Source organism: Balaenoptera acutorostrata, chromosome 6 (assembly GCF_949987535.1).
Source record: "Balaenoptera acutorostrata chromosome 6, mBalAcu1.1, whole genome shotgun sequence".
In the NCBI taxonomy this organism is placed as follows: Eukaryota; Metazoa; Chordata; class Mammalia; order Artiodactyla; family Balaenopteridae; genus Balaenoptera; species Balaenoptera acutorostrata.
In genome coordinates this window covers 120,832,974-120,852,370 of record NC_080069.1, presented here as the reverse complement: position 1 = coordinate 120,852,370, position 19,397 = coordinate 120,832,974, and the positions used below count along the sequence as shown (strand labels likewise).

The following is a 19,397-nucleotide window of genomic DNA, read 5'->3' as shown; positions in this document are numbered from 1 at the left end:
ACCAGGGAAGTCTCTCAGAGCTTTACCTTCTGATACTTGTATGATTTAATTAGGTCTATTGTTATAAAGAGAGAAATGGCAAGTATTGTGCCATCTGACGGCTGAAGAAAGGGAGGCAGGTGACAAGTTGAGTGAGAGGTAGAACTGGTTGGGGAACTTGGGTTTCCTTCATCCCTTGTCTTCCCTGCCTTCGTGTGTGCTCCTCTGGTCCCACTGAGAGTCTGGATCTGGGGTCTGCTGCTCTTCTACCACAGAGCCACAGGGAGGCTGGCTGGAAGGCACTGTCATTGTCTTTGGTTGGAACCTGCTCTGGGATTCCCCTGGGGCTTTCCAGCCTCTCTGCAGGACTGTTAAGGTGGCTTCACATCTGCCTACAGATTTATGAAGCAGCTCCTGCTTTTTCCATTATAGAGGTGGCTTAAAAAGTGCATTTGCTGAAAATATTGCAAGGGCATCTACTTTGGATGTATACCAGTGGGAAGTAGCCCTTAGTCGACATAGCTCTATCCACCCACCTACACACTCACCCACCCATCCATCCACCCACACACCCATCCATACATGCACCCAACACCTCTTCATCCATACAGCATTGGCTGAATGCTCACCAAGTGTCCAGCAGCCCTCCAAGGCAATGGGGGTACTGAGAAGTTTGGAGGCATCTGTGCCCTTAGGGAGTTGAGAATCTGGCCACCGCATGTGCTGTGTGCAGGAGACTTTTGATCTAGGCTTTCATACTTTTCTTAACACTCATCCATGTTAGAGGCAGCATGAGCCTGGGCTGGAGGTCAGGAGACCTGCTTCGTGGCTCCTGGGTCTGCAGCAGTGGCCTGGATCAGTGTCCCTCTGAGCCCTCAGTCTCCCCATCTGTGAAGTGAGAGGGTGGCCTCATAGAGCAGCGATGGGGAGCTTCGACTGAGTCCTAAAGCTGTAGTTTCGGATCCCAGCTCTCCCCTGGAACGGTAGAATCCTGGACAAGTTGCTTTCCGTGTCTGAGCCTCAGTTCCTTATCTGTAAAATGGAAAAAAGTTATAACAGTGCCTACCTTATGGTGTTGAGAGAGGATTAAACGAGGTGATGTACAATAAAGCATGTTAGCAGAGTCTTGACACAGTAAACATTAGCTTTTGTTCCTACCTCATGTCCCCTTCTGCTCTAAAATTACCGTTTCTTCAAAATGGTCATATGGTAAGTGAAGTTCGGACCTCAGCACTCACAGAAGAAGGGGAGGTCTTTGGGTATTGAGGTATTACCTTGCAGGGTGTCTGTCTGTCTGTCTGTCCGTCTCTCTCTCTCAAGTTGAATTCCAGGGAATAGGTTTTTAGAACTAAGTAATAAACCTCCAAAGAGATAATTTATGGGAAGAGTTGATGACATTTCATTTCAGCCACACACGTGGCCCCAGCACGTGCAGTAGATGGAGGAAAAGTCCTGATTATATCCTTTTGTAAGTTTTTCTGAAAGGAACGGGCCTGTGCTCGTGGGCAGCGGCTTATCTCAGAGCCAGAGCAGGGCTGAGCAGGTCACCAGCAGGTAGGCTTTTGCTCCATCCCTTGAGACACCACCTCAGTTTCTCCTTGTAGGGGTGACTCTCAGGATTAACTAAACCATCTTTGTTCAACACTGAACGTGAAATTATCACAAGATGTTGTTTTTGTTTTGTGACAGCTAAAACACCACAAGCCATTCAAGGGCCTTGTGTACAGGTAACTTACAAATTGCATTGAACGTGGCAAGTGGGGTGGTTTCATACCCTATATTCCCCTTCCTTGATTAATTTTCACAGTTAAGATAAATGCAGAAATTCTAGTGTATTTTTCTGAGTCTTCCTTACTTAACCTGTGCTCTCTTGGGCCTTTCTGTTTAGAGAAAGTAGATGTGTGTAGTCTGCTTGCAGTTTTGTCAGTTCAACAAGCTCAAAGCACACAGCTATTTGCAGAGAGACCAAAGCCCAGTCAACCCTTTTCACTTGCTTCAGTCACTTGGTCCTGGACCTCTCATTTAATTACCATAACATCACCAATTTGTGCTTCTGCCTCAGCTTGTCAAGAGTACCTTGCAAATACTAATTCTCTGAGGTCATCAGAAAACCAAAGGTGCAGATCAAAAGCATGCTTTCCTGCATGAGCTATCCTTGTTTTATTCTGTTTATGGGGAGCTGTCTATTACTTACCCTAAATGTGCAAGATTGTAGAATGAAGTTTTTATATTTGACCAAGATAGGAATTGGACTAGGAACCTGGGCTCCGTTTCAGGCCTGAGTTGCAGGGAGGCCAAAGTACTGGTCCCAGCTTGGTAGTGAAATGCACCTACCACTGGGGAAGTTGTGTAGACTAAAATCATCTCGGGGAACATACGAAGTCACTGTCACCAGAAATGCTTGGAACTGTGGCATTTTTTGGATGATGGAGAGAGAACCAGCCTGAGTGTCTGGAGCCTTCCCTTCTGGCCTGGCACTGTCACAGATGTGCTGTGTCCTCTGGGACAGGCCACAGCCCCTCCCTGGACCTTGAACGGGAACGGTGGTTCTTGAGCTTTTTAAGATCCTAAGTGCTGCTAAGGATCTGATAGAAGCCCTGTGGACCCCATCCCCAGGGAGAAAGATTATGTGTGGATGTGGTTCTACCAACACTAAATTCCTCCTACTGTATGATAGATAATAATTTACAAACACCCCAGGTCTTGGAAAGATTGAGTGGAATCTTGGGTATCTGAATAATCAGGACTTAGTTTCTCCTAGTTCAGTCAGACCTGGGCTCAAGTGACAGTCAATATTTATACATTTCTGAAGTTTTGTAAGGATTCCCTGAGATGATGCTTATAAGCTGCTTAGCGTAATGCCTATGTGGTTGAAAGGAGAACCCTTTCCCCTTCTGCATGAGAATGTCTTAAAATTTTACATGTAGTAAAATTGACCCTTTTTTGGGTGTACAGTTCTCTGAGTTTTAACTCATGTGTAGATTTGTGTAACCACTACCACAGTCAGGATTGAGAACAATTCCATCACCCCGCTTTTTGCTGTCCCTTTGTTGTCAAACCCTTCCTCCACCTCAGGCTCCTGGCAACCATTGATCTGTTTTCCATCCCTATAGTTTTGTCTTTTCCAGAATATCATATAGCATGTAACTTTTGGGAATTGGCTTCTTTTACTCAGCATACTGACTTTGAGATTCATGAAGTTATTGTTTTTATGAGTAGTTTATTGCTTTTTATAGCTGAGTAGTATTCCATTGTATGGATATAATCATTGTTTATCTGCATAGAATTTGATTTTGGTTAACTAGCTCTGTTTCCTAGAAATAAAGATGGCATTTGACCAACAAAAAATCAAACAACTCAATTAAAAAACTTGAGTAGACATCTCCAAAGATATGCAAATGGCCAATAAACACATGAAAAGATGCTCAACATCACTAACCATTAGTGATGTGCACATCAAAACCACAGTGAGATACCACCTCACACCCATTAGGATGTCTGCTTTCAAAAAATCAGACAGTAGCAAGTGTTGGCAAGGATGTGTAGAAATCGGAACCCTTGTGCATTGTTGGTGAGAATGTAAAATGGTGCAGCCATTATGGAAAACAGTGGCAGTTCCTCAAAAAATTAAAAATAGAATCACCATATGATTCAGCAGTCCTCCTTCTGAGTGTATACCCAAAAGAAATGAAAGAAGGGACTCAAAAAGATATTTGTATATCCAGTTTCATAGCAGCATTAGTCACACAATAGCCAAAAGGTACCCATCATCAGATGATGGATAAACAACAATGTGGTATGTACACACAATGAAACATTATCCAGCCTTAAAAGGAAGGACATTCTGACACACATTTCAACATGGATGAACCTTGAGGACATTATGCTAAGTGGAAGAAGTCAGACACAAAAGGACAAATACCGTATGCTTCCACTTGTATGAGATACCTAAGAGTAATCGAATCATAGAGACAGAAAGTAAGTGGAATGGTGGTTGCCAGGGGCTGGGAGAAGGGAGAATGGGGAATTATTGTTTAACATTTAATTAATGTTTAAATTCAGTTTTACAGGACAAAAAGAGTCCTGTGACCTCAGCAGTCCCCAACCTTTTTGGCACCAGGGACAGGTTTTGTGGAAGCCAGTTTTTCCACCGGGGTGGGGGGCAGGGATGGTTTGGGCGGTCACGTGAGTGACGGGGAGCGGCGGGTGAAGTTTGCTCGCCTGCCGCTCACCTCCTGCCCTGCTGTGACTGGATAGTAGCACAACAGCGTGAATGTACTTATTACCACTGAACTGTGGTAACACTTAAAAATGGTTAAGGTGGTAAATTTTATGTATATTTTACCACAGTTTCTTAAAAAAAAATACTGTGGATACCAATTATTTTTCAATATTTATTTGTGTAATAGTTATTTAATCTTAAATGTCTTATAATAAGTTATATTAAAACATTTAAAAAGTGATGGCATAAGCCAAGTATATTACTAGGGAGCAGTGCTTATGGTAAAAATGACCTCTGGTTTAATTAATTACATCTGGGCTGGGAGGACCTCTAGGTGAACGATAAACACTTGGTGGGACACAACACCCTGGGCTCCCTGAGTGCGGTGGCTCTCGTAACTGGGTGTGCTTCTTTTTTTTTTTGCTGCGTTGGGTCTTCCTTGCTGCGCACGGACTTCCTCTAGTTGCAGTGGGTGGGGGCTACTCTTCACTGCGGTGCGTGGGCTTCTCATTTCGGTGGTGGTGGCTTCTCTTGTTGTGGAGCATGGGCTCTAGGCACGTGGGCTCAGTAGTTGTGGCTCATGGGCTCTAGGCGCGCGGACTTCAGTAGTTGCGGCACACAGGCTTAGTTGCTCCGTGGCATGTGGGATCTTCCCGGACCAGGGCTCAAACCCGTGTCCCCTGCATTGGCAGGTGGACTCTTAGCCGCTGTGCCACCAGGGAAGTCCTTGGGCGTGCTTCTTGAGGGAGCCTGTGAGATTATGAGACGTGGGCTCCTGTGGGGCGGGAAGCTTTTAAGCCAGGGTGGATCCCCTCCCCACCGGATGTGGCACTTCTCAGCTGTGCTGGGCTCCTCGAGGACCCTGACAGAGGGAATTTGTCCAGTGCTGCCCTCTGGCAACCTTTGGTTCCTGTCCTTTATTCTTCTGAGTAGAACGTTGCCAGGAGTGGAAGAGAAGTCCAGGGACCTCAACGTCTAGTTGGGCCCCAGAGCCTGGGGGTGCTATAGCCTGGCGCACAGTGAGTGCTCAGTGCATGTCAGCTCTTAGTAAAGACCCTCACGAGCCTCTCAGCGGCTTCCTCTGGGACTGCCTGGGTACCATCGTCGGCACTTACTCTGGGTTGACAGCACAGATGGCATTCACTCTAGCGCTGTTCGGCAGGATTCCAGGCTACTGGCCACATTCATGAGAAGGTATCACTGACTTGGGGGAGGGGAAGAGAGAGGACGATCTATGGAAGCAAGATCAAGGCTTTCTCTGAGAGTTTTAAGGCCAGGAAACTGTTAGATGGAATGGTGCCTCCATTTGGGAGATGTCGCCTCGAGATTGTCACAATTAGGTCTCTGGTCCCATGAGTATCATTAACACATCTCCGCGAATCTGCGATGATAGGCAGTCGCTGTGTTTTTTGATACTATGGCACCAACACATGTAAGACATTTTAGCGATATAGTAACACTTCTCAGGAAACAGAGAAAAATAAAATACATTAGCAGGGTTGATTACAAAACAACATATCCTGATTTTAAAAGTTAAACTGTGAAGAAGTATACATTTTAGAATCAAGGAAATACAACAGGAAGCATTGCTTCATTCTTTCAGCTGCTTTCTTGAGCAGCTGCTGCCTTTGGTTCGTGAAGGTAGATGCTGAGGACACAGTGATAAATGAGCCAGGCTGCTCTCGTGGAGCTCACTGTGCCTGTCCAGGTCTCCCCTCTAGGCCAGGTCTAGCCTTTGATTGAAGAGTCAGACTCTAGAGTTTTGCTTATAAATGTAGCTCTCATCTAGCCTCACAGTTAGGTGTCTGGACACCAGAGGAAAATTACGTTGAGGATCACTGGGCTCATGCAGACATGACAGATGGGGTAATGATCACACATCCCGGCTTACACCTGCTGTCCTGGCATAATTATTAATAGCGCCGTCCCTGTCACTCTCAGAAGTGTCCTGATTTGGATGGGAAAACACTGAGGGAGGAATCATTTACAACTACTGAGTTCCACACATTTGTGTTGGAGAGGGTCTTGCTTTTGCAGTGAGAGAACTATTTCAGAAATATGGCTTATTCCAAGGCGGGATCAGTCCCATAGAGTCCACAGGAGGGTCAGCTGAATTCGGTTTTCGTCCCCTTCTCCCTGTGGGCATCTGCCACTTCGTATGTTCCAATCACTCAACTCATGGAAGCATCAAAATCTGGGACAATTTGGTTTCTAAAAACAATAAACGTGTACATAAAACAACCAGAGCATGTTTTCCTTATGAGAAAAATTAGACTAACCAGATCTTAAATTCATATTCTTTGGAATGGATGGAAAGGATCTTAGTGTTCGTGTCAAGAGAATTGGAAAAATAATTATATAATAATTACATAATTATATAATAATTATAAATATGTAGTGTATAACATAATAATATATATTATTACTTATATATAATAATATATATAATAATATATATAATTATATAGTTATTATATAGGAACAGTAATCTGGGTTAAGTTAGAGATTTTCTTTTCCCTGCTGCTATAGAAAGGAGGGTAGGGATTGAATTTTTATAAGAAGTTTTATTTTTATTCAAGTGATATAGTTGATGTTTAAAGAAAACAGCCAGAAAGGTAGGAAGCTTTGTGTTTATAACAGATTGGCAGCTTGCAGCCTGTTATATTAGCAGGTATTGATGACAGGATCGTCTGGGTCAGGTGGTCCCTGTCCTGAGGACCTGCTGGGTGTCCCAGAATGCCGCCTGCCTTCTCCAGTAGGTCTCAGATTTTAGCACCTGGAGGTTGCTGTGCTCCAACCCCCGGTTTCTACTTCAGTAGGTCTGGAGTTGGGCTGAGAATTGGCATTTCTAACAAGTTCCCAGATGATGTCGATGCTCCTGGTGGGGTAGGTGTTTGGGGGTGGGGGCACCCTTTGGAATCACTGCTTAAAGTTAAGTATGGAGAGGAACGGAAAAGCTCCTAGGGATTCGACCTGAAAAGTTGCTCTTGGCGGGGGAGGAGGGATATAAAAAACAACTTACATGCATTGATGCCAGGAGCTGTGCTGAATATATTTAATGCCTTCAACAGCACTGCAGGGAGGTGATAGTGGCTTCATTTTACAGATGAGAAAACTGAGGTTTATATGACTTGCCCAGTTGGCATGTGGAAGAGCTGGATTGAACCATTGCCCAGGACTGAAACAAACCCTTTTTAAATGGATAAGTGGCAAAGACACCACAGATTGAAGAAGATTCTAATAATACACACACAGGTGAACAGCAAGAGAAGGACGATGTTCACAGTTCCTCTACTCCCAGTACCTGCTTTTGTCAGCAGCTTTGTGAGGTAAAGAACAGCAGTCTAATTATCTCTGACAAGAGGATGGCCAGGAGATTGGCAGCTGTGAAGAAAACTCTTTGATGAATACCACACTAAATGTATATTTTTCCTTGGGATATCAGCTAATTCATTGGTTTGATATATTAGTCGTCATGATTAGCAAGACAGTTTAAAACTAGTATCTAGGACTCGAGAACCAAACTCTAAAATTTAAATTATGTTTAAAGTCAGTACTTTAAAAACATCGTGGTCAGTGTTTACAAGCTTCTTCTGAATTGTCTTAATGTGTAAGTGTTCTGGTAGCACGTAGACACGTCCATCTCAGCCCTCCTTTTCTGTATCCTCTGCTCTTCCAGACTCTCAATTTTGGAATATCCTAGGGCTGAGTCCTCCAGTCTCTTCCTAGGCAATCTAGTCCCATGTCTAAATGCCATCTAAATACTGGTCATTCCCAAGTGTATGTGTCCAGACTCCATCTCTTCCCTGAACTGCAGACTGCCCACTTAACATCTCCACTCGGATGTCTTGTAAGCGTCAGACTTGATGTGCCTAAACCAGGGCTTTTGGTTCACCACCTAACCTCCTGCCCAACTGGCTCCTCCCTGGGTGCCCATGACGGTAAATAATGCCATTTTTGACCTAGTTGTTCAGGCTCAGAAATCTTGGAGTCCTCCCCGACTCCTCTTTAGTAGCCCGTATCTGATCCATCAGCAGATCCTCTTGGGCTTACTTCAAATATATCCTGCCTCTGGTCCCTCTTGCCAGCTGCTCTGCTGACTCAGGCTCCAGGCCACCGCCGTCTCTCCCTGTACTGCCGTGGTGCCCTCCTAACTGGCCTCTTGGTTCCCACTTTGCCTCACAGCTCTCTAGTCTTCCTTCCTTCATTCAACAGCCAGAGCGTAAATTAGATGAAATCAGGCCTGATCAGGATTGTCCCGTGGCTTCCCTTTACACTGTGAATAAAACCCAAAGTCCTTACCACGGCCTGCGTGTGGCACCCTGTACTCTGGCGCCTGGCTCGCTCGTACCACTGTCCCTTGCTGCTCTGTCCCAGCCGCTCGGGTTTTTGAGCTTTTCCTTCGAGTGTTCTTGGAAGATACCAAGCCGACTCCTGCCTCAGAACCTGCACTTGCTCTTCCCTCTGCCTGTTCATCCCCCCAGGCATTGGGGTTAATGGCTGCCGAGAGCCTGTGGTCAGAAGCCACTTGCTGGTTATGTGACCTTGGGAAGGTCACTCACGCCTCTTCCTCTTAAAAATCTTCCTCATGGAGAAAATGGAGCCAGTGGTGGGGTCCTTATGAGTTCGCGCACAGGAAGCACTTAGGTCCTGAGTCTCGGGAAACGTGAGCTGCCCTTCTGGGTGCGTTTGCTCCCTAACTCCTTTCGGCTCTTTGTTCATGTGTCACCCCCGAGCGGCCCCCTCTAGCCACGGGGGTCCAAAGTAGTACTCCCATCACATTATCCCCTCACTGTCCCCTAACCCTGCCTTTGCTTTTTTTTTTTTTTTTTTAATATAGTGCTTATTTGCTTCTTTTTTATGATCTTTCTCTCTCATTAGGAGGTAAGCTCCTTGTCAGCTGCTGTTTCACCAGAGCTCAAAAGGCACACAGGTGAAGCTCACAAATTCTTGTTGAATGAGTGGATAAAAGCACACTTTGGCTGTGGGCTCAGCTTCGTAGTGGAGAAGGCTGTGCGGCTTTAAAAGCCTGGAGAGCGTTAACTCGAGGGCGCTGCTGTGACTCTCACGCCGGCCCCGCCCCAAATAGAGGCCGCTTAGTCCATGTGGAGGACCGCGTCTGCAAGTCGGGTGCTGTAAAGGGCAGGAGGCCACAGGCCCTGGGGGCTTAGTGGGCTAGCGGAAGGTGATGGGGGCCTGTCCCCAGTGAGGGCGTTGCCTCTTCTGACCCCGCCATGTTCCAGGCAAAGCAGAGAATGTGCTTCCCCTTGATGGTTGCCCATTGAGAGTCTGCTGGGTGTTGACTCTTAGGTTTCATCTGCTTTGCTGGGGAGGAAGGAGGTGGGATTCAGTGCAGGCAGGAGCAGGTTCACACAGGGTATTGAGTCTTTAGCCAAAGTAAAGGCCCCTGAGGGGGGGATGTGGGAGATGGAGGTGGGAAAGGTAGTTCAGGGGCTGCACTCCCAAAGGCCTCAAATGGCCGTCTGGGCACTTGACTTCCTCCTTTGGTTATTCCAGGAAGCATCAAGAGCTTAAGAAATGTTCTCCACACATATTTAGATTTTACCCCGAGTATTCCAAACAGTATGAAATAAATGGCAGAGGAGAAAATTACTATTTTTGTTCACTTAAAAAATAGCTCCTTTCTCTCAATTCCAGGTGGAATTAATAAAGTTGAGGGTGTGGGCTTTCTCCCTTTCATGTCCTGCAGGCTAGTTCCTGGCCCAGTCCTGACTTTATGTATGTATGTATGTATGTATGTATGTATGTATGTATGTATGTATGGCTGTGTTGGGTCTTCGTTGCTGCGCACGGGCTTTCTCTAGTTGCCATGAGCGGGGGCTACTCTTCATTGCGGTGAGCGGGCGTCTCATTGCGGTGGCTTCTTTTGTTGCGGAGCACGGGCTCTAGGCGCATGGGCTTCAATAGTTGCGGCTCGCGGGCTCCAGAGCGCAGGCTCAGTAGTTGTGGCGCACGGGCTTAGTTTCTCTGTGGCATGTGGAACCCTCCCGGACCAGAGCTCGAACCTGTGTCCCCTGCATCGGCAGGTGGATTCTTAACCACTGCGCCACCAGGGAAATCCCCAGTCCTGACTTTAGAAAGAACAAAAAATAAGCAGCTTCTTTAAAAGTCTGGATGCTGATTTAGCAGCGAGGACTCTGCCTTAATTGCCCTTCCTTTAGTGAACCAGCATCATCTGCCAGGGTCCCTGAAAACCCAGAAGCTTTCTCATGGGGGTGCCTTGGAATTGGAGGTTCTGCCCCCTGTATTTTGCAGGTTAGGTCACACCCCAAGAAAGATGGACTGGCCGACTTTACAGTTCATTCTGTAGAGTGTCAGTTCTGGGGCTGCCTGGACAGAAACAAGAGTAGCCTTGTGTGGGATACAGTATCAGTATTCAGTGAGGATTAGCACTTTGTTGTTGTTGACACACCCCTGCCAGAAGTAAGGCAGCCGGCTAGCTGTGGAAGAACACCAGACTGGGATCCAGTGATTAGGGTTCTCTGGCTGTCTGTGAAACCGTGGGGAAATGTCTTTCCCTCAAAATGAGAGACCTCAGTTTCCTTGTTTTGGAATGAGAGGGTTGGACTAGCTCTGTGGATCTTAACCTTTTGGAACTCTTTGAGACTTTAATGAAAGCCATGGACTTCTCTTCCCAGAAAAATGAACACACGTGATTTGGTCAACACTTTAGGCACCCCCTGAAGCCCATGAGATGAAACCCTGGACCTCTAAGGCTCTGCTTTATCTGACCCCCATCCACCTCCCCCCGTTCTCATACCTCCAGCTGCACAGGGCCTTTGCACGTGCTGCTCCTGCCCAGAATGCTTTTCACCCATTTGCTTGGTCAGCTCCTGCTCATCCTTTGAGTCTCACCCTTCCCTGACCTCCCAGATTAGATTAGGTTGCCCTGCTAGACATGTTTCCCTTCCTGGAACTTCTCAGCACTGATTACAGTGGTAACTAAGTGATTCTTTGCTCATGTTGTCTGATTCTCCCTAAACTCCACGTCGGCACTTGTCGGATGAATCTGAGGCCACTCAGGCCATGACATTCTGAGACTGATCTGTGAGTGTGCAAGTGTGTCGTAAGAGAACCCCGGTCTCTGTTTCCTGTGATGCACTACTCGAGATGTGCATTCTCCTTCAGTGATTTCCGCAGCACTGGGCAGGAATGTCACTTCAAAGCAGGGACTAGGGCACCCAGAAGACTGGCTCCCAGACTTTTTGCCTCAGTGCTCTGCTGGCCTGACCTCCAGGCTGGTCATTCCCCTTTGTTTATACTCTGGACTGAGCTGGAACTCCCACTTTGGAACATTCCCACAGTGCTTGGTGCTTCCTTGTATTGTTGTATTTTTCTCTGGAGGGGAAGTGACCAACATCAGACTTTCCTCCCAACAGACAAATTCCATGCACAAAGCTTCAAGTCAGCTACTGGGCACCGGCTCCAGAGCCCAGCTTCCATCTCCCGCCCGCACACCTGGGGGCGGGGGTGGGGAGGAGGTGGTGAAGGTGCACATTACAGCGATCACTGGCCTTTCCCTTCTGAGCAGTGAGCGGCGCCTTGCAGGACTCCCTGACGCAGGTTTCTTTTGAATCCAGTTGCATCTTGCATTGAGAACAGGACTCCGTAAAATGTTTCAAACTTCAGTAACCACAGTGTTACCTCCCTGGTTTATGTCGCTTGCATTCCATGATCAAAAAAGTATTCTGATGATACAAGTGTTTGGAAGTAAAATTTTATTTTATTTGCGCTAAGGGAATGAGTTATTTACCAGAATATTGCAATGGATCTTACTGGGATATTTAAGAAAACAAAAAAATCTCTGTGACGGTAAATAATTTTTCTTTAATGTATTGTCTCTAAAGCTGGATGTTCATAGATAATGAAATTAAAAAGAAAAAAAAACAGCAATGGTAACTATTCTTTAAGTGTGCCAAGCACCTTTAAAACATCATATTTAAGCTTTAGACTGCCCTATGAAGTAGGCAGCATATTAGTACATATTTTACAGAGGCGAAAAAATCAGGTCCAGGGAGGTGAAGTTCCTATCTCAAAGTCACCCTGATGGGAAGTGCTCACATAAAGATTCAAACCGGGTCAGCTCTCCTCCAGAGCCAGCACTTTACACTCCTCCCGTACCTCGTCCCTCTGGTCAGGAGGAAGAGGTAGCAGGTTTCCCGGCTAAGAATTAAAATTCTTGGGCTGGATCTGGCTCTCTCACTAAGTGTGTAACCTTGACCCCTGCCCTGCCCTGCCCCAAGCTCTTAGGAGGAGATGATTTTGTCAGTCTGTGTCCTTAGGCCCTACCCTTCTGTGAGTCCGTGATTTGGGGCTTGCGGTAGTAATACCTCAGGAGTAACTTGGTAACACGCGGTCAAACACGGTCTGATTGGAAGCAGTCCATGCACCCACAGCACCCTTGGAGGATTTGCGCAGGACGTGGAGACACGTGATACTGGCCATGCAGTGAGCTTTCCACTTCTGGTGGCCTTTCACTTGTGATTCGTCTCATCTGTTTGAGTCCCATGTTGTCTCCCTAAGGTGTAGACGGGGTGGGTCACTTGCCCATCTTGGATGGTGAGCATATTCACCCTTGGGGACGACTCTGGGAGACATTCTTTCTGAGATGAGAATTAGGGAGGAATTCTTAAGAACAGGCTATTCGATTTATCTTCCCCAGCCCCCCCAGCCCCCATCCAGTTCACACGGAATCATTTTGGGAGGCTGTGGTTACCCGAGAAGCAGTTGAACCACAGGGTCCTCACTTAAGAGCTGCTCTCAAGGAAATTTCTAGTTTGTTTGGAAGGTTCATGAGAAAATTAGCTGTTAGAATGTGGCAGCCCCTAGCTGAGAAATGGCAGCGTCGGCCTCGAGCCCAGGTTTCCCTGGTGACCTGTTGTCCTGTGCGCACGCAGGCACATGGGAACTGACCCAAACCCAGTGCCTGACTTTAAAGGCTTTACAGACTAGTGGGGATAAAAAAGATACGGATGAAACTCCAAGTTGGGGACTTGGCCTGAGCTGAGGGGTGGGGAAGGTGGATGAAACAGTGCTCTGGTGGGCCCACGCCCCTGGCGCTTGCAGGAAGGAGAGTTCATTTATGGATTAGAAACTCCGGTTGGGCTTCTCTGGTGGCAAAGTGGTTAAGAATCCGCCTGCCAATGCAGGGGACACGGGTTTGAGCCCTGGTCCGGGAAGATCCCACATGCCGCGGAGCAACTAAGCCCGTGCGCCACAACTACTGAGCCTGCACTCTAGAGCCCATGAGCCACAACTACTGAGCCCGCACGCCTAGAACCGGTGCTCTGCAACAAGAGAAGCCACCACGATGAGAAGCCTGCACACCACAACGAAGAGTAGTCCCCGCTCGCCACAACTAGAGAAAGCCCGTGCACAGCAATGAGGACCCAACGCAGCCAAAAATAAAATAAAAATAAAAAATAAATAAATGTATTAAAAAAAAAAAGGAACTCCGGTTAACACATTGTAGGGTGTGTTTGCGGGGGGGGCGGGGAGCCTTCATTTGTTCATCCATTTGTTTATTCCTTCATCTGTCTGCCCATTTATTCAAAAATTATTAAGCACCTACTGTGCGTGGGTATTCTGCTGGTGCTGGGCGGCATCTTGTGCAGAGCATTTGACAAGTTAAAACTTTCTTTAGGTGAAAAGAGACATTAAGATGCAGGTTCAAAAGTAGAGCCTTTTTGATCTATTATGCTTTTGTAGATATTTTGAACTAAATGTCTTCTGGAAGAAATGAGGTCAGATATAATATCTGGCATTGAAAACTTGCCTAAGGAATTGTTACGGTTTTTGGAAAGAAACTGAAGTCTCTTCAAGTGTATCGAAAGGGTGGGGTGGTTGCTGATGAGTTGGGGTGGGTGCTGAATTTGAACTGGATCTTTTACCAGCTCTTAGGTTTCAGCGGCCCCCTCTGGCGCGGTTGGGGTGCAGGCCTTTGCTCTTTTCCGGTTTGTGGTTGCAGTTTGATTGGAAGGTGAGTTCAGCGTACAGTGTGAGGGAAGCGGGGTTGGCCGTGGCCTTCACTGAAGCATTTGCTCTCTTTCCTGCCTGTCATTGGAGGAGTGAAACGGACACGTGCTATTTGCTTTAAGAAGTTTGGAATCTCAGGCTGTGATTTTGTAAAAATGATTTCTGTATTGGTAGATCAAAATAGGAAACCTTAAGATCTTGTAGAGACTTGGATTTGGCTTCATTCATTTTGCATACATTGGCAGGATTATTTGTGTTTCCCTCAGAATGGGCAGTGGCTGGTGCAGCGCGCTGGCCATGGCCCTGGGAGTGGTAACAGAGCACACTGAACAGTTGGAGCACTAGTGCATTTAGTGCCTCTCCAACTCCATTTCTTTGGTTCTGTGGGTCTTTTTTGGAATATTGTCTTTAAATTTTACTCTGGCTCCCACCTTGTACCCTCCAACCCCAACAGAATGAAATTCACTGTGATTATGTGCCTTTGGCTAAATTGCCTGAAGCCAGATATCGGCCATCTGAGCTAATACAGTTTCACAGTCAAAGAGTATAACAGTGTTGGTGATAACGATTTACCAAGGGATTCCTAAGTGTCCCTTTTATTTGATCCTCATTATGTTGCAGGAAGGGGGACCCCTTCCAGGGCCCGAGAGTGGGCTCTTGTCTAACACTCGGAAATGAACTGTCCGAGGAGACACATGTGCTGACAAAGCAAGAGACTTTATTCGGAAGGGGTGCCCGGGGCGGAGAGCAGCAGGGTAAGGGAGCCCAGGAAGACTGCTCTGCCACGTGGCTCGCAGTCTCGGGGTTTATGGTGATGGGGTGAGTTTTGGGGTTGTCTCTGGCCAATCATTCTGACTGAGGGTCCTTTCTGGTGGCACGCGCAACCGCTCAGCCAAGATGGATTCCAGCGAGGAGGATTCTGGGAGGTTAGTAGGACGTGTGGACTGGCGTCTCCTCTCTCCTTTTGACCTTTCCCCTATTCTTCTGGTTGGTTGTAGCTTGTTAGTTCCCTGTTCCTTACCAGGATCTCCTGTGGTAAAATAACTTCTGCACATTGTTACTGTCTTTGCCTGGCCAGGGCGGGCGGTTTCAGTCAGTGTTTCCCCTAACGATTACAGCCGGGGAGGTGGGACTACTGGCATTATGCCCAATTAACAGATAAGGAAACTGAGACGGCTGTGCTCTGTTGGCAGAGGCAGAATTTGAACCCAGGTGGTTGGTCCTGCAGCCGGTCTCACCCACTGCATGTGCTCCAGGGATTCTTTAAGAGCTTTTCTACCCTCAAACTCTGGTATCTAAATCAATGAAATCTTTCCACGTACCTTGCCATTTTCTTTGTTTTTACCAAAAAGCATATGATTTCATGCCCTTCTTTCTTCCAGGAAACCTGTTGTTCAGAATTTAGGTGGTGCCACATTTTCTCCAGGAAAATTAATTCCGAAATAGAGTGTAAGATTGGAGCTTGAGGTTACAAACTCCTGGCTCCTTGTCCTCTGAGGCCTTTTCTTCTTTGGAAACTGAAGTGCAGCTTGCATTCTGATGTTTGTTTGTTTTTCCCTTGGAAACACAGGACTAATGAAGTCAGCTTGTTTTCTCTCTGATGGAACTTGTCACCTGATGCACACTGGTCTGAGGGCCAGAACCTTAAAAAGTGTGAAAATGTTTCTTGTGGCACACCCCCAAATTGGTCTATTTTTAACCTTCAGCTTTTTGATCATCTCATTTCCCACTCCTCCCCCCAAAGAAAAGCAGTGTCCAAAGCGTTTGGAAATTAATCTGAGGCTGCTGTGCCAGTGAGTAACAGAGTGTCAAAGGAGGGCGGAGGAAGAGCTTCCTAGTATAGACGGTACCGAGACCCACCGCCAGGGCGATAACAAGCCTTTTATTCTGATTTCCTTCCTGGGAGTGAAGGGAGTTTGAAAGGCAGAGGCAAGGACCTTCCAGAGTAGAGTTCAGGTTTTTCTTGTGAGGGTTTGCCAGGGCTCACCGCTGGGTGATTGGGATGTCTGAGAGATGAATCCCCTTCCAGCTAGTGACTTGGTCCGTATTCGCTGTTCAACAAAGACACCTGGGCTTGGAAGGGCCCTGTGATCCTCTGGCTTTAGAATGGGAAATGCTATTGAAAAACAGAAGCCCCTGAAACGAAGCCATCTGTGCCCCTGGAAACAAGGTAAGAAGGCCCTGCGCTTCATCTCCAGGAAGAGGGAAGGAGGCAGCCTTCTGTTGGGAAACTTTGGTTTAAAACCAGAGCTGAAACTGCTTGGGGAAATACCTTTCATCAGAAAATGCTTGCAGTTCAGCATATTTTAAAGAAAATTAACAGGCAGTTCTCCTAAGGAATAAAACGATTTGCATCTCAATGTGATGGCCTGGCTTGGCTGAGAACTTAGTTCAGTTTGAGATTTTTATTTAGTACAGCACACGTCCGTTGGTTGAAAATTTTCAGCTTTAAAAAATATCCCAAGTAAAAATTTTGATATCCAGGAGTTTGAATCTTTTGTGACAGTTTGGTTTAGAGAATGTTATTAATAGCTTTCAAATATATAGCGCCTTTCTTCCAAAGAGTTCAAACTACCTTCTATTAAAAAAAAAAACAAGTCTCATATTTATCCATCCTAGATGTCTGTGACCCGGGACAGCAACACCTGTTAAAACCTACTCGGTGTCACTCAGGCTTGTGTTAGCGTCAGCGTTGAGGAGGAGGAAGCCAGAGGGGCCACACGGCGGTGCGCTGTGGTGTGCCTGGAACTGGAGGACCCTTCAGCAGCCCCAGGGCCTTTGGGTCTCCCAGTGCACTCGGCTGCCCTTTTCACTGATACTAACCTAGCAGACCAGCAGTTCGCAGACCCGGCAGGCACCAAAATACCAAAGATGGTGCCCACAGGACTTCATCAGGTATCGGCTCTTTTTTTTTTTTTTATAAATTTATTTATGTATGTATTTATTTGCTGCGTTGGGGTCTTTGTTGCAGTGCACGGGCTTCTCATGGTGGTGGCTTCTCTTGTTGCGGAGCACAGGCTCTAGGCGCGCACGTTTCAGTAGTTGTGGCACATGGGCTCAGTAGTTGTGGCACACGGGCCTAGTTGCTCCGCGGCATGTGGGATCTTCCCGGGCCAGGGCTTGAATCCATGTCCCCTGCATTGGCAGGCGGATTCTTAACCACTGCGCCACCAGGGAAGCCCCAGGTATTGGCTCTTTTATCTCCACTTGCCAAAAAGAGTGGAGATAGCACCTGACCTGTAGCAAGACAGTTTGAGCGCAAGCGTATGTACGGGTGTGTGTTTATGAACAGAAAAAATAAACTGGAAGAAAATGCATGGAGATGTTAATAATAGTTGTCTTTTGTGGTCAGATTATATATAATTTTTTTTTCTTCTTAATAGGGAAAAGTAGGTCGGATGCTAATTTACTGTTCAGTTCCAGCCCCTCTGACTTTCCATCAGTCATTCATTCTTTGTCCAACAAGTTACTTTGAAAAAGGTACTCCTTACTGGTCCTTGATCAAATCCTGGTGTGAACAAAACAGTAATAAAAGACATTTGGGGGACAGTTCAGGAAATTTGAGTATGAACTGCGTGGTAGATGATATTTGGGAACTGTTGCTTATGTTATTACGTGTGATGATGGTAATGAGTCATGTAGGAGAATGTCCTTTTTGGGGTTGTCATGCTGAAGTATTCAGAGCTAAAGGGTTATGCTGGCCATAATTTTACTCTAAAATGGTTCAGGTGACTGAATGAACACATACATACAGATAAGAAAAACAGGATCATTTTAACAACTGTTAGAATCCAGGTAATGCATATATGAGGTTTGTTATATTTTCTTTAATGTACTTTACTCATTTGGGGGAGAAAAACATTAAAAAAAAAAAAAGCAGTTGCTGCTTACATCATAGTACCTTGTCCTTCAGAAGAATGAATCTTAGCAGACATGGGTATTTACTGGTGGGTCAGGATGTAACACTCTTTCAGTGCCATGTGGCCTGGTATCTCCAACCACCAAGAAGAAAATTGGCATTGATCCAATAACTCAAATCACTTTTATAACAGGAATTTAATATTTTACTTACTTTTAAGTTATCTCTGGTTTTCCTTAGAAAAATGTGTGAGTTAAAACTTCTTAATACTTCCATAGGAAGCAGCTGGGCTTACAGACAAAATTTAAAGCTTTTGTGTTTTGTTGTGTTGTTTGGTTGTGTTCAGAAATTTAAACGAGAGGAGTTGATAGTAGGGATTTCAGGATCCACAGTGAATTGGGGATAAAAAGAAGAGCAGTTAATTGCCACTGATTTCTAAGTCTTCACAGATCCCATTTACCAGGGCTGTGTCTCTCGCAGTGTAAGATTTGTTGGTTTGAGCAGCGTAGACCCTGGACCCGCAGTTTGTTCTCCAGTCCAAGGATCCACGATAACAATGGTGTGGTTATTTATTCTTCACAGTTTGTCTGTTTGTCTTTGTCTTTAAAGTTGTTTATATTTTGGAACTGGGATTTTGGAACAATGGTTAGGAATGATTTAGTGCAGGGGTCCCCAGCCCCTGGGCCACGGACCAGTGTCGGTCCTTGGCCTGTTAGGAACCAGGCCGCACAGCAGGAGGTGAGTGGTAGGTGGTTGAAGCTTCATCTGCCGCTCCCCATCGCTCACATTACTGCCTCAACCATCCCCCCTCACCCCCCGCCCCCCGCCCCCCGCCCCGGTCTGTGGAAAAATTGTCTTCCGCGAAACTGGTCCCTGGTGCCAGAAAGGTTGGGGAGCGCTGCTTTAGTGGATCCCACCCACCACCCTGACCCTGATCCGCGTGCATTTTTCAGAGTCCAAGCTCAGTGGATGACTGGTGGCACCGGGCTTGAGAGCAAGCTGCGTGGTATCTGTGTCTGCTTTAGGGGCAGGTGAAACTGGGGCACGCCCTTGTGTGCATTTGCTGCAGGCAGCTGGAGCTGCCCAGCCTGCCCCTGACTTCTGTCCAGTCTGTGTGTTGACCTGCGACGGCAGACTTTAACCAGAGCCAGACTGTCGTGATTAGGAAGGTCAAATGCAGAATAAATTCTGAAGGGACATTTAAAGGAAATCATTATCTGCCTTTTGGATCATTTATGTTTCTGTTTCCATGTTGTAGACCTGGAAAGTTAAAAAACTGAGGTGACAGAATACTAGTTTGAGAAACATGAATCTCACTTCTGCTTGCCGTCACCCTAAAGA

The 19,397-nt window shown here is 46.4% G+C and overlaps 1 protein-coding gene across 10 annotated transcripts in view; it reads left to right on the top strand.

Annotated features, from left to right (window-relative positions):
* Positions 1-19,397, top strand: part of RAPGEF1 (Rap guanine nucleotide exchange factor 1) — a 140,696-nt gene that overhangs the window by 9,224 nt on the left and 112,075 nt on the right. For 4 of the 10 annotated variants that reach the window (XM_057547864.1, XM_057547862.1, XM_057547860.1 and 1 more), the window contains exon 1: positions 16,143-16,367. The exons of 5 other annotated variants lie outside the window; for them this stretch is intronic. In XM_057547864.1, coding sequence (XP_057403847.1) covers positions 16,304-16,367 — 64 coding nt within the window. In that variant the 5' untranslated portion in view covers positions 16,143-16,303. Of the gene's footprint in view, positions 1-16,142; positions 16,368-19,397 lie in introns of those variants that run through there. One more of the 10 variants, XM_057547865.1, reaches the window with a different exon arrangement.